This window comes from Hemicordylus capensis, chromosome 4, assembly GCF_027244095.1.
Source record: "Hemicordylus capensis ecotype Gifberg chromosome 4, rHemCap1.1.pri, whole genome shotgun sequence".
NCBI classification, from domain to species: domain Eukaryota; kingdom Metazoa; phylum Chordata; class Lepidosauria; order Squamata; family Cordylidae; genus Hemicordylus; species Hemicordylus capensis.
Window position 1 is genome coordinate 233,236,917 of NC_069660.1, and position 13,179 is coordinate 233,250,095.

Consider the following 13,179-nt stretch of genomic DNA (forward strand, 5'->3'; position numbering starts at 1 on the left):
GCTCTTTCTTTGTTTAGTTACAATGTCAGTGGTTCTTGACCCAGCCCCAGCATAGCAGCTGTGCTAGTAGAAAGGGACTGAACAAGACAGCCATTAATAGCTGCCTGAATTTGAATGGCTTTAAAATTTGAATCAATGGGAGGTAGTGATGGGCTAGTATTTAAACTGGAGCAGCCAGCTCTTTTGCTGATTTTAAAACAAACAGCGAAAACAGCATCAAACAGGATCAGGTGAAAAAAGAAGCATGACATGAACACTGTGAGGGACATAGAGTTTTTAATGTGTGCAACCTGCCTAAGGGGTCTGCTGGTGGCCAGAAGACCGTGGGTAACCATGTGGGTGGTTTTCCTTAAGGAACAGAGGGCACTATAGGTTGGCAGACCCTATTTGATTAGCCAGTAGCTCATATAGTGAGCTGTGTGGAATATAATGAAATGAAAAGGGTACACTGACTGGCAAAAGCTGCTTGCCAGAGGCTTTATAACCAGGTCAGTGGGCTAGAGTAAGGACTCTCTTCCAACCACACCTCCTCAGTGTGGTCCCCAGAAAGAGCCAAGAAAGGGGAAATCAAGCATCTTTGATTGAAATGGAAGTGCTGGCTATGTTCTGAACCATGAACTTAAGCTTTAAATCTTCTCTCCTTGAGTACATGGTAAATCATGGTTTAGCATTATGTACATACAGTAAGCAGGCATGAATGTCAGACTTGATTGCTCCCCATCATGTTCCTCACAACTTATGTACATGATGGGAAACACACATGCCTGGCATTCATGCCTGCCAGAGGTGCTCTTATCCCTGGACAAAGTCCAGGGCCTCCACACCCACTGTGCCCCCCCAAATCCTCTTTAGTCTGTCCTGGCTGGTGCGGTAACATTACAAATGTATTTAAAACACTGTGTAAAAAATACTACATGTGTCATAGTGTGTGTGTGTGTGTGTGTGTGTGTGTGTGTGTGTGTGTGTGTAAGGGAATAATGCTTAACCTGTGGGGGTGGGGGGACTCCTTTACGTGCAGGCACTAAAATTACCTCTAAAATTACCACTGATGTACATAATATTAAACCATGGTTTAACAAAGCATCTAAACAAGGCCACATGTTTTCTAAATCATTTATCATTTCTTCATATTTATCATTTCTAAATCATTTATAATCTCTTATTTTATATAAAACAACAATTGTAATATCCTGGTATCTTATTTTCCTTGACAGAAAAATGGTTGTTTGATTTGATCAAAGTTCACTGGCTTGTGCAGCTGAGGAACACAATGATGAGGTGGGTCTCACGATCAAGGAGACCCGCCTCCAGAGGGTTAGTGGGGAGAGTGGGCTTAGCTCGTTCTCCCCGCACATGAGCAGTCAGTCTGCTCCGAGTGGCTAAACCAGCCACTCACATGACTGCCGGCTCTGTTACGGAGTTCCAGCATGCCCTGCATGAGTGCGCAGGGCATGCTTGAGAGACACATGAGCCGGAAGGCTGCTTTTGAGCCTCTCGGTCAGAGGTCTACTCATGAGTTGCTGTGGCACAGAGTTGTAACACATGATTAGCATGTGTTGCCATTCAACACATGGCAACACATGATTAGAAAAACCAGGTTTGTGGAGCACTCACTCTGCAAACCCAGTTTAAGGGCAGGGCTACATAAGTGGATGACCCACTTAAGAACCACTGGGCTTGCAGCCAAGCCCAGTGGTTCTCACAATGGGAGAAAATCGGGCTAGCCTCCGCAATGCCGATTTTCTAACATTGTGTGAATAGCCACGATATTTGGGACTTTTGGCCAAATCGATTTGTTTGGTGTAAGGTGGATTGGGCAGCTTCAAAGCACAACCTATTTCAGATGGATCATTTCATATTAGTGCCACAGATACTGCACAAAATTTCAATCAAAGTCTTACAGTTGCTCAGCCTAACTGACTTCCCAGGATATAAAGGACACAAATTGTTGAAAAAGGGTCAGGAAAGAAATAAGCGGACAATAATTAATAGAGGCTATTCTCACGATTGCAGAAAATCGGGCTAGCCTCTGCTAGCCTGATTTTCTGTAATCGTAAGAACCACTGGGCTCGGCTGCAAGCCCGGTGGTTCTAGAGCGGGTAACCCACTCAAGTGCCCCTCCACTAAAACCAGGTTTGCGGAGTGAGCGCTCTGCAAACCTGGTTTTCAAGATCATGAGCAGCCAGTGCGGCTCCACGACACACCTACATATGAGGAGACCCCCGGAGGGGAGGCGAAAAGCCGCCTCCCGGCTTTAGGGGTCTCCCCAGTATGCCCTGCATGCTTGTATAGGGCATACTGGAGCTTCCGGGGGCCATGCAGCCCCCGAGCTTCCCAGCCCCCACCAACTCCATCATGGAGCCGGCTATCGTGTGCGTGGCCGATCCGGCTGCCCAGGGCTCCCACTTGCTCGTGTGCGGGCTTAGCCTGCTCTCCCCGCTCAACTTCGCAAATCGGGTCTCACTGATCATGAGACCTGGCTCATGATGTGCTCAGTTTGAAGATATAATTGAAGATGTTTTATGCTTTCATTGTACTCTATAGTGTGCCAAAATATATCTAACTATAGATAGATATTGATATCAGAAGAGCTCTGCTTTGTTTGCTGATACCTCTGAGGCTCATTTGTCAAGTATGTAGTCCAAGGCCTTCTCAGTGATTGCCCCCAAGCTGTGGAACTCACTTGCATTTGAGATCTGCATGGCTTCCTCTCTCCCAGCCTTTTGGAGGAAACTGAAGACTGCTTTTTTTTACCCTGTTTTTTTGCGAATGAGTGGCCCCCAGTCTTTCTTTTTGGGGACATAGTTGTGCTTAGTGGGTTTTTTTCAGGTTGTTTTTATTGCAATGTTATTTTAAAAATTAAATTCTCAGGATTAAGGATGGTATACAATATAAGCAAATAAATATCTTTTATTTAAACCATTGCATTGGGATGGGGGTTGGAAAGTTTAGATTTAAAATGCTTTAAAGAAGCCTTTAAAATAGCTTTATCATTTTGCTGGGATTTTAGAAGTATATAATATACTTTTCTCCCAACTGCTGTTCTGTTTTTATTGTCATTTTAATGAAAAAAAAATTGGTTTTATTGTATTTTAAGAGTTGTTTCCTTCCTTACGTAAGTAGGGTCTTGCTGGATCAGGCCCAAGGACTCTCTAATCCATCATCCTGTTTCCCACAGTAGCTCACCAGATGCTTCTGAGAAGCTCACAAGCAAGAGATGAAGGCATGCCCTTTCTCCTGCTGTTGCCTCCCTGCAACAGCAGGCATCCTGTCTCTGAAGACAGAGGTAGCCTATGGCAGCCCAAACTAGTAGCCATTGATTTTGAGGTTTCACCTGAAAGGCAGGTTGTACATGAATAAATTTTAGTCTCTTTAAGTGGATATGTTCAGGGAAGCCATGGATTGTTATTGAGGCTATTCTCACGATGGGGGAAAACCGGACTAAAGAGGCCCAGCCCAGTTTTTCCCCATCGTGAGAACCAGTGGGCTCACGGGCAAGCCCAGTGGTTCTCCGGCAGCTAGCCTACCAAAGTAGCCCTCCCCTTAGCCCAGGTTAGCGGAGCGAGCACTCTGCTAACCTGGGTTTTCTGATCGTGTGCTGCTACGGCATGGCTCCGTGCCATGGTGACACACGAGGATACCACCACTGGGAGGCTGCAAGCAGCCTCACAGGCTCGGGGGTCTCTCCAGGATGCCCTGCGCAGTTCCGCATGGCCCCCGATCCTTGCAGCCCCACTGGATCTGTAACAGAGCCGGCAGTCATGTGGGTGGCTGATCTGGCCACCCAGGGCTGCCTTTTGATCATCTCTGTAGAGAGTGCGCTAAGCCTGCTCTCTACGCCTAACCCCATCTGGCGCTTCACACCGATCATGAGAAGCGCCTCATCCTTTGCAACCAGGATCTACACAGCTAAGATCCTGAAGGCTGTGTGAGTAGAATGAAGCCTTCCCTCTACAGGATACACACACATTTGCAGCCCAATGAAAATTATGCAGCGAGAGGAGGCAACTTAGCCTGATGTGCTCATTTCTACTCCTGCACACCTAATTACACAGTGGGGAAATGCCTTGACTACCAAGCCAGAAATTGCCAGTTCGAATCCCCACTGGTATGCTTCCCAGACTATGGGGAAAGTATATCGGGCAACAACGATATAGGAAGATGCTCAAAGCCGTCATCTCATACTGCATGGAAGGAGGCAAAGGTAAATCCCTCCTGTATCCTACCAAAGATAACCACAGCACTCTGTGGTTGCCAGGAGTCAGCACCAACTTGATGGCACACTTTATCTTTACCTTTACCCAGGCTGAGAGATGTCTGTACACAGTCAGAGCAGGAGAGCATTTTGGCCTTTGTTGTGCTGCATTCATTTCTCTAGGAAGTAGACAGAAGGAGGTGACTCTTCAGGTACTTCTGTGGGCTGTAGAGCAATTCTTCCTCTATTCCTCCTCTTATTGGAGAAATTTCTCATCACAAACCCACTGGCTTACAAAACAGATTGTGAGAAGCAAACCCACACATTCATGGCACCTGCAGACTTCCTTTTTATGTTTAATGGAAGGAGAAAGAGCATAATAAAATAGGTGCCCTTTTCTCCCTCACTCCCTGCATTGCTTTTTTTTATTTTTAACTTTGACATTGTATCAAGTCCACAATGATGAAAAAAATTTACTGTTACATCCCAACTTACTTGCCAGTCTTCGTCATTTCACAAGGGGCACTTTGCTGTTTCTTTTCAATCGAGTCATTCACCTGCTGTGTGCCTGTCTGTGGAAGAAGAATGAATAATGCATTTTAGATTTGGTTCGCATTAATATAGGTCTGAGGCATATTTAGTTTCATTTTTAAAAGTGCTTTGATCTTGGTAGCAGTGAATTTTAAATGTTTATCTGTACATTTTTCATGATTTCTGAGTAGCTGAAGTACACATCCATATTCATGTCATCCCAGCTCTTTTTTCTTGGATGACAATAGCCTGTATGTCCTTGTTTCGGAAGGATTTTTTTTTGTTCGGTGTCTAATGAAGTCTCATAATAATATTTTTTTTCCAATTTGCGGTGCAGGTATTCGATTGTCCACAGCAACTATTTAAAGAGATTGTTCAGCATCAATGCACACAATGGAACAATCATTATAACTAAACCTCTGGACCGAGAGATAGCAGCTTGGCACAACATAACCGTTACAGCCACAGAATCAAGTGAGTAAGAATTTCAGGAAAGCCTGTGCTTGAATAACTGTATTCATTCATTGCAATGATCTTCGAATATCCTTCTTTCTAAACTGAGACAATATGCTACTTTCTCATTATGTCACTGTTGCTTTTTACATTGTAGAGCATGATTAAAATGATGAGTTTGTAGGAAGATAAATAATGTTTGCACTCCAAGCTTTTGGGTTCTTTATAAAAGATTGGCTCATTTTAAGACGAAGAAGAAGAAATGTAATAGAATGGAAACTGTAGCCGTTTTAAACTACACTGGAGCATATAAATTGCTCTCCTGGTACAGGATTTTATGTTAAATTAGACCCTGGTTAATTTCACAGCAGATTTTTTGACTGGTATGAAATTAACCAGGTCTTAATTCAACACCAGTCAGAAACCCATGCTTCAAATTAAATGTGAAAGTAGGGCCTAAATCAGCTAGACTTTCATACAGTTGCAATTAAACCTGGAAAGCATTCCTTATATAGATCTCACCTGTCAGTTTTGTCTCAAAATCAAACGCAAATTGCCTCATTTGCACTCTCACTTACAGTTCACCCTGCCTTTGGGATACAGTTACAAAGACTACTTATTTATGAATCTGGAACAGTGCGCCAAAATCTTAGGTCCCAGCAACAAAAGATTAAATGAAAATCACAAGGGAACACTTTAAAACCTTGAGAATGTTTCTTTAAAAGGATGTGGCTTTTATAAAGGTACACACACAAACACGGGTTACAACACAGGAAACTAACTTCCAGCATTAAAAATCATACATAGTGTCATTTCTAGACACCCAGGGAATTATATACAGAGTCCAATGTAACACCAAATGATATAATCCCTTTTCTCCACTTTGTAATACTTCAGTATATCAAGTGAGTGTCCTAACCTTGCATTTTCTTTTCTTTTCTTTTTTTGAAAATGAAAGGTTTCCCCCCCCCCCCCCCGGTTTTAATTATTCAGAATAACAAAACATGATCTGTATCATATAGTTCATACAATATCCCTACTGTATGCCAGAAATACGTCCTCTCCGATCCCCACCCCACCCCACCCTCTCTCTCTGTCTGCCTCTAGAATGGGGCCATCCTTTTCTAAAGTTCCAAATTATCTGAATGAAATTTTACTGTTTCCTGAGCATGAAGGATTCAAATTTGCATCTCAGAATGGAATTGTTGGTGTTCCCCCCTTTTTTTTCCTTTGGAGTTGGATTAATATAATATATAGAATTGGTTTAAATTCCTAATATCAATTTTAGAATTAGTATAGCCTAATTTGCATTTTTTAAAATCAGGCTATACTCATCCTAAAATTGATATTAGGAATTATAAGTGAATTATGAACTTCAGTTTGTTACTCAATTTGTTACTCAGATTTTCAGTCTCTGAGTATTAGTAATCTAGTGAATGTTGGTTGCATGAAGGGGCCTAATTCACACACAATTTTCATCAATTAATCACTAATAAAGTCAAAAAAACCTGGCTGGGTGAAATGACCCAGAGTTGATAAATACTCATATACTATATGCCATTTTTAACTTTATTGGTTCAGCTGGAGTGATATACAAAAGTACCCACTGAGTACCTAGAATAAAAGAAATAGAATAAATCAATAACTAAATAGAATAAACCATTGAATTACTATATTCCTACCAACCCATGGCTAAACATTATAGTTAAAAATAAATGAATTATAATAGATCAAATATCAGAATGGAAAATACTCTTTTAAAGAAATCAATATCTAGAATTTTAATATTTTTTAAAGTATGTATTCTAAGATGAGAACTTTCTTTTAATATATTTGTTCCCCAGAGTTTTTTGGGTTTTTTAAAGTGAATAATTTATTGAGGGGATCTGTCATCCTATTCCCTCAGTCCCCCCAAAAAAGTTTCCCAGAAGGCTATGCATCATGTGGGTCAACTTTCAGAATCCCCTGTCTAATTTTATCTCAAGGGACAATCCAATCTCTCCTGCTCTTGTGAAGTACTGAGATGTTGATTTGTAGAGATCCAGATAATAACTAATCCAAGTATAACTGCTGACATGCAGCACAGCCTTATGAAGGTGGAACAAGACTTTCACCCTCCGAGAAGCCAGTAAACTAGCTGCATGACAGGCTTGTATGGGGAGGTGGATGAGGAAGCAATTTTCACTTCTCTCCCTGCAAAAGCCCTCTTCTCTGCCACATATATGTCCCTGAGGGCTGTGCAGCTCACCCTCCTCTCCTATTCCCTTGGCTGTGAGATGAGCCTTGCATACAACTAGTTTACTATACAGGCTTCTTGTGAGGACAGAGTTCTTGTTCCACTCTTGTAAAGCTGCACTGGATGTCAGCCAGTAAAACTAATGAGGAAAGCCAATGAGGGGAAAAAATAATTAATCCATTGCTACAAGTAAGGACACAAGAATACCTTCATGATTCTTTGTGAGCTAAAAAGTAAGTTATAGGTGTGTGCAAGGGAAAAACTATTTGGTTCTTCCATTTCTTTTCATTACTGAAAGCTTCATTCATGTTGGCATTGCTTTGTTTCAATCACATTTGGCTGTCACAAATGTCATCCATTTCATTTGTTTATTTATTTCCTTTGACTGCAGTGGGAAAGCCAGCTATAGTTCTCCAGCCTCTAATTTCATTATTTTCAGCTTGACATTTCAGGCACCCAAGGGATCTGACCTGCCAAGTTTCAAACAGATAGGACCAAGGGGGCATTATTTTAGAGCCCATTGAAAGAAGGCATGTGTGCGGGCACACACATACAACTGCTACTTACTATTTAACCAATAGCAGTGGTGAAGTGGGAACATGCTTGACTAACAAGCAGAAGGTTGCCGCTTCGAATCCCTGCTGGCACTTTATCAGGCAGCAGCTATATAGGAAGATGCTGAAAGGCATCATCTCATACTACACAGGAGGAGGCAATGGTAAACCCCTCCTGTATTCTACCAAAGAAAACCACTCTGTGGCCGCCAGGAGTCAAAATCGACTCAGCGGCACACTTTACCTTTTGAACTATAGCCACCTATGCCCAGAAAGTTCTTGGGTGATTATGGCAATTACAATATGTAGTGGAAAAGGTTTTGAAACTGGTTTCCATAGGGATGGCATACAAATATAATCTAAACAAACAAGTTAGTAAAGGACAGATTTGCTGAAACTTAAGAGTATGTGTGTAAGATGCTGCAAAATATAAGTAGAATGGTGTATGTTGGGGCGGGTCTATTGTTTGTAGACTATCTCACATGTAGGCTTTGAACACTATAACTAGAGAATAAGGAAGGAGTGGTGTCAGAATAATCCACTTTGGGAAGTGGATCTCAAATGACCTAGGCCCCTGGGTGCTCAAGGATAGGGAATCCCACCTCTGAAGCAATGCAACATCACAGGTATGCTGTGAATAAGGATAAAACGCAGAGAGAGCAAGGGACTGGAGTAACTGACTGTGTTATGCTGTCAGTTGTCTGAAAACTACTGTTCACAAAAACTGTTTCAGTTAATGCCAAGACAAGCCTTCTTAAACATAAGCACCAAATATGCTAGGGAAGTAAAGAATAAATTGAGGTGGGTGATGGTTCAGTTGTTTGAAAACTGTATTTCTAACCAACAGCTCCAGCTCAAGGCAAGATTGGTTTCCCCATCAACTCTAGTAACCCCAAACAAGTGCAATCTCACATCCATAGAACAATATGAGGCTATAACAAAGACAGAAGGATGGGAGAGAATTAAAATAAAGTCTGCTGGCTATAGGCAAACACAAACGAATTCAGAGAAAACCAGTACTAAATTAAAATCTTGCACCGAAGACCAAAAATAGTGGTCTTTGTACAAAGAACAATGCTTCCCTTTTCCCTTATCCTCTGTGTCATTGGAACAATAAGTTTGCACATGGTCAGTTGTTGGGTCTGTGCTTTATATTCCTGCCATTCCCTCCCCTTGTCCCTTTGTGACTGAAAGTCTCTGTGGTGAGAAGCCTATCAGATTTGTGGGCACTTTGGCTAGAATGTATCTGAGTTGAGGAATTGAGTCTTTACATTGCCCATCACCCCACCCCAGTTTCTGTTTCTCTTTCCCCTTCCATCTCTACCTTCCCTCCTAGCTTCTGCTTGGTAGAAGAGGGAACCCTACAAGAAAGAAATCAGACCAAATTGAGAGAATGGATTGTTCCTCGCTCTGGAGTTATTTGTTCCTATTAGTGTTTGGCTCACCATGAATGCCAAATTGAATAAGAGAGATACAATTCATTGCATTTTCCCATTTGTCCCAAGCTAAATGCACATGCTCAGTAAAGTTATTTTGAATATTGGACAATTCAGTGTAACATGCAATGTTTTTCAAAAGTGTTGAAAGTTACTGATATTGAAAATTCTGTATTTCAGCACAGTGAGTATTATTGTTGTTATCATTATGATTCATTATTGAGTACAATAATATGTAAAACTGTTGTGTTGTGATATTTACTGGAAGCAAAACCACAGTTTGTGCCTACAACAGGCAAAAACTGTATAGCTTAGCTTGTTAAAACCAAATTGTATATCAAAGCACAGTGAGGCTATTCTCACGATCGGCTAAAATCAGGCTAGGGGAGCCTAGGCTGATTTTAGCAGACTGTAAGAACCATTGGGCTCGCAGCCCCCAATCCCCACAGCCTCCTGCGGCTCCGTGACAGAGCCAGCAGTTGTGTGGGTGGCCGATCCAGCTGTCCAAGGCTGCAGCCTGCTTAACCCTCTCGAGGTGGATCTCACTGATCGTGAGACCTGCCTCAATGATTCCATATAAACAACAGATTACACCCAATGGAATTCAATACAAGCTGCTGTTTTTGCCTTTTACTGTACCTTTTGTTGCCTTTGATATAGGAAATCCAAAACAAATATCGCAAGTGATTGTTTATATCCAAGTTCTTGATGTTAATGAATATGCACCAGAATTTCCCAAATACTATGAGACATATGTATGTGAGAATGCAAGATCTGGACAGGTAAAATAAAATTCTTGTTTTATTTCCTTTCCCCTGCTTTTTGCCTGATTGTAGAAATCTTGTCAGACTTTCTTATTTTAATAGATATTAAGATGTGAGGAATAGTTTCTGTTTTGAATAGTAACACTTATTTTTGCAGACTACATCAAGGAGATAAACTGAGAGTCGGTCCTGCTTTGACTTGCCCGGCCTTCCTATCAGCACTCTTTCCTACTTGACTTTCATTCTCAAGACCCACTGTGAATGTATATTGATTACTGTTTTGTAAAGCCAAAAAGAAAGAAAAATGATACTAACGGTTCATTGACTCCTGGATTTATCTTCTCCTTTTAGCAGACTGCATTGGGAAAGTGTATTTTCCTTGGATGGTGCTTTATTTTTTATTGGTAGAACTGGAATGTGTATATTTGATATGGGTACAAGATCTGAAGAAGAAATGTGAGTGGTACAAATGCATATCAAAAAGGAAGAATTGTGGGCTTCGCGTATCCAAACTGTGATTTGCCCTATGATTGGCACAGGTTACCTCTTGCACTCCCTGAATGGGTGGCACACATCAATATGTGTTGTCTCCCACTGAATTTGACCAGACTCAGCCTGCACCCTCCTAATATCAAATTCCTGTAATGCCTCTTGTTATACAGGCGACCCTCGTTATGTGTGTGGGGGTTCCATTCCTGTTAATTTCTGTGTATAATGAAACTGCAAATAAAGAGTCCTCAACCCTATGGGGATTGGGGGGGGGGGTTACGTTCCTTGAGCTTAAAAAAAACCTGCTTAAAAATCAGGGAGGAGGCATAAAAAAGGGCAAAAAAGCACAGTACTTTGTTCTCCAGGAATGCCCCACAAATCCCACAAATCCTCTTATTTATTTATTTTTTTAAAGAGAGCCACAAAATGGCTCTGCACTTCAAAATGGCAGCTGGAAATTACATCAAAAGTCATTTCCAGCCACTCAAGAACCATGTATGGATAGGCAGAAATTGCCTATATTTCATGCTGCAGATAAAGAAACTGGGTCTGTAAGACCCACCCATGGATACAAGAAACCATGATCTGTGAAACCATGGATAAAGGGGGTCTCTTGTATTATTTAAAACATTGTTGCCCATTTGTCCCTCCATGCCTTTATCATTCTATTTCTTTCCTGCAGGTATCATGATAATGTAACAACATTTTAGAGTACAAAGATATTAATCAAATCTGAAATGGAATAGTTGCATCATGCTTTCTGTTATCCTGTGCAGATGATAAGAAGTGTAGATATCTGCCACTGTTATTTAAAAAAAACTCCTACAGTTGAATTCAAGAAGAGCACTATATGGACTACTCATCAGATAGTTTGGAGAAGGTGGATTTAATAAGTAAAAAGTGTTCACCCATCTTCTATGGAGCATTTGCTCCATCTTAATACCATCTGCCACTGGCTCACTAAATGCATCCAGACATAGGCACTGTGGAAGCACTTGGAATTCTAGAACTGTGACAGATAAAGATAAAACATTCAACTACATATTTAGCAGTATAGAAATGGATTAAAACTGTACTTCTTAGGACAATCTCACTCAGAAACCTCACTGACATCTTGAAGATAATATGGGATCTCTCAAATGGCTGCTCACTTCTGCATATCATATTAATGGTATTAAGCTTGATGTACAATCAGCATGTCTGTCTTTTTATAAGCTATGCTCAGATTACTGATTAAAGACACAAGCATAGTAACATATAGACATGGTTGAGAATATTCTCCAATCACTGATTTTTTTTATTTAAAAATGTCATTGCTGGGCAGGGGGCACGGTGAATGCTTAAGAAAATTTATCTGTCAATCACCGTTTCTAATCTCTTGGATTTTCACATGCAGGAGTAATTTGTATATCCATAGATGGCTCCTTATGGGCTTCGCTAATAGGGAAACAGACCTCCAGAATACCTTAAGGAGCATACCTGCAGTGGTGTGTGTGTGTGTGTGTGTGTGTGTGCGCGCACACACGTGTGCATGTCTGAACTGAGATGTGTTTAAAAACAAAACAAAACATTGACTTCCTCTAGGGATGTGCAATCCTACTCGAATTCGAGCTGGTTCACACTCGTTTGGTCCAAGTGGCTCAAATCAGTCTGGATCAGTTTGGGACTGAACCAATCGGACTGGTTCAAGTCCATTTCAGAGCCCTACAGGAAAAGGGGCATCCTGGGAGGGTCATGCAAAGGGCCAGTGCACACATGTGGAGGTCAAAGAAATGGCCTCCACGAATGTGCAGAGGCTTGAAATGGGCTGAAGAAGGCCCAAACCAGGCCCAAACTGGCCCTTGCCACTTGGGGGAGGCCGGCGGGGGATGGGGAGGCACCACAGTCACAACACTTAGTGAATAATTTCTGTTAATTTGTTCTACTTTTAAAAACACTTTTAGAAGGTTCCCACTCCCATTGCCCCTTTACCGCTAAAGGGGAATCCTCGCCAGATTCCCCTTTTCCATTAAGGCTCTGAACTGGGCCCAAACTGGTTCAAATTTGATCTGAACCTGATCCCAGTCTGGAAGGGGGCAAAACTGAACCAGTCTGGCCTGATTAGAATCGGGTTAGGATTGAAACTGAGCCAGGAAAACTGGTTCTGTGCACATCCATACCCTCCTCCCCATACCCACCAAAAAAGCACCACCCACCTTTGTTTTGTTAATGTGTACAGTTAGGCCAGGGAGTCTTTGCTATTCCATGTATTCCAACTCAGAGATGTATTATTATACATTCCACTCGTTCTGTATCCATTGTATGACTGTCTCCTTACAAAAGACAAATCTTTATTTCTCCTTTAATATTTTTTTAAATAATAATACATCTAACTCAGGTAACATAGCAGTTGTGCTGAGGAAAAAGACCCTCATGAGAATGTTGGAGAACTTTCAACAGTTCTGTGGAGATTCATTGAAATTCTGCACTCCCCACCCCATTCTCCGTCTGAGAATTTTCCAAGAATATTGAGGAGCCATTT

General features: G+C 41.6%; 1 protein-coding gene across 2 annotated transcripts in view; it reads left to right on the plus strand.

Moving 5' to 3' along the window:
* Positions 1-13,179, plus strand: part of LOC128324042 (cadherin-19-like) — a 107,714-nt gene that overhangs the window by 69,558 nt on the left and 24,977 nt on the right. For both annotated transcript variants that reach the window (XM_053248146.1, XM_053248147.1), the window contains exons 8-9: positions 5,064-5,200; positions 10,066-10,187. In XM_053248146.1, the coding sequence (XP_053104121.1) occupies positions 5,064-5,200; positions 10,066-10,187 (259 nt within the window). The remainder of the gene's footprint in view (positions 1-5,063; positions 5,201-10,065; positions 10,188-13,179) is intronic.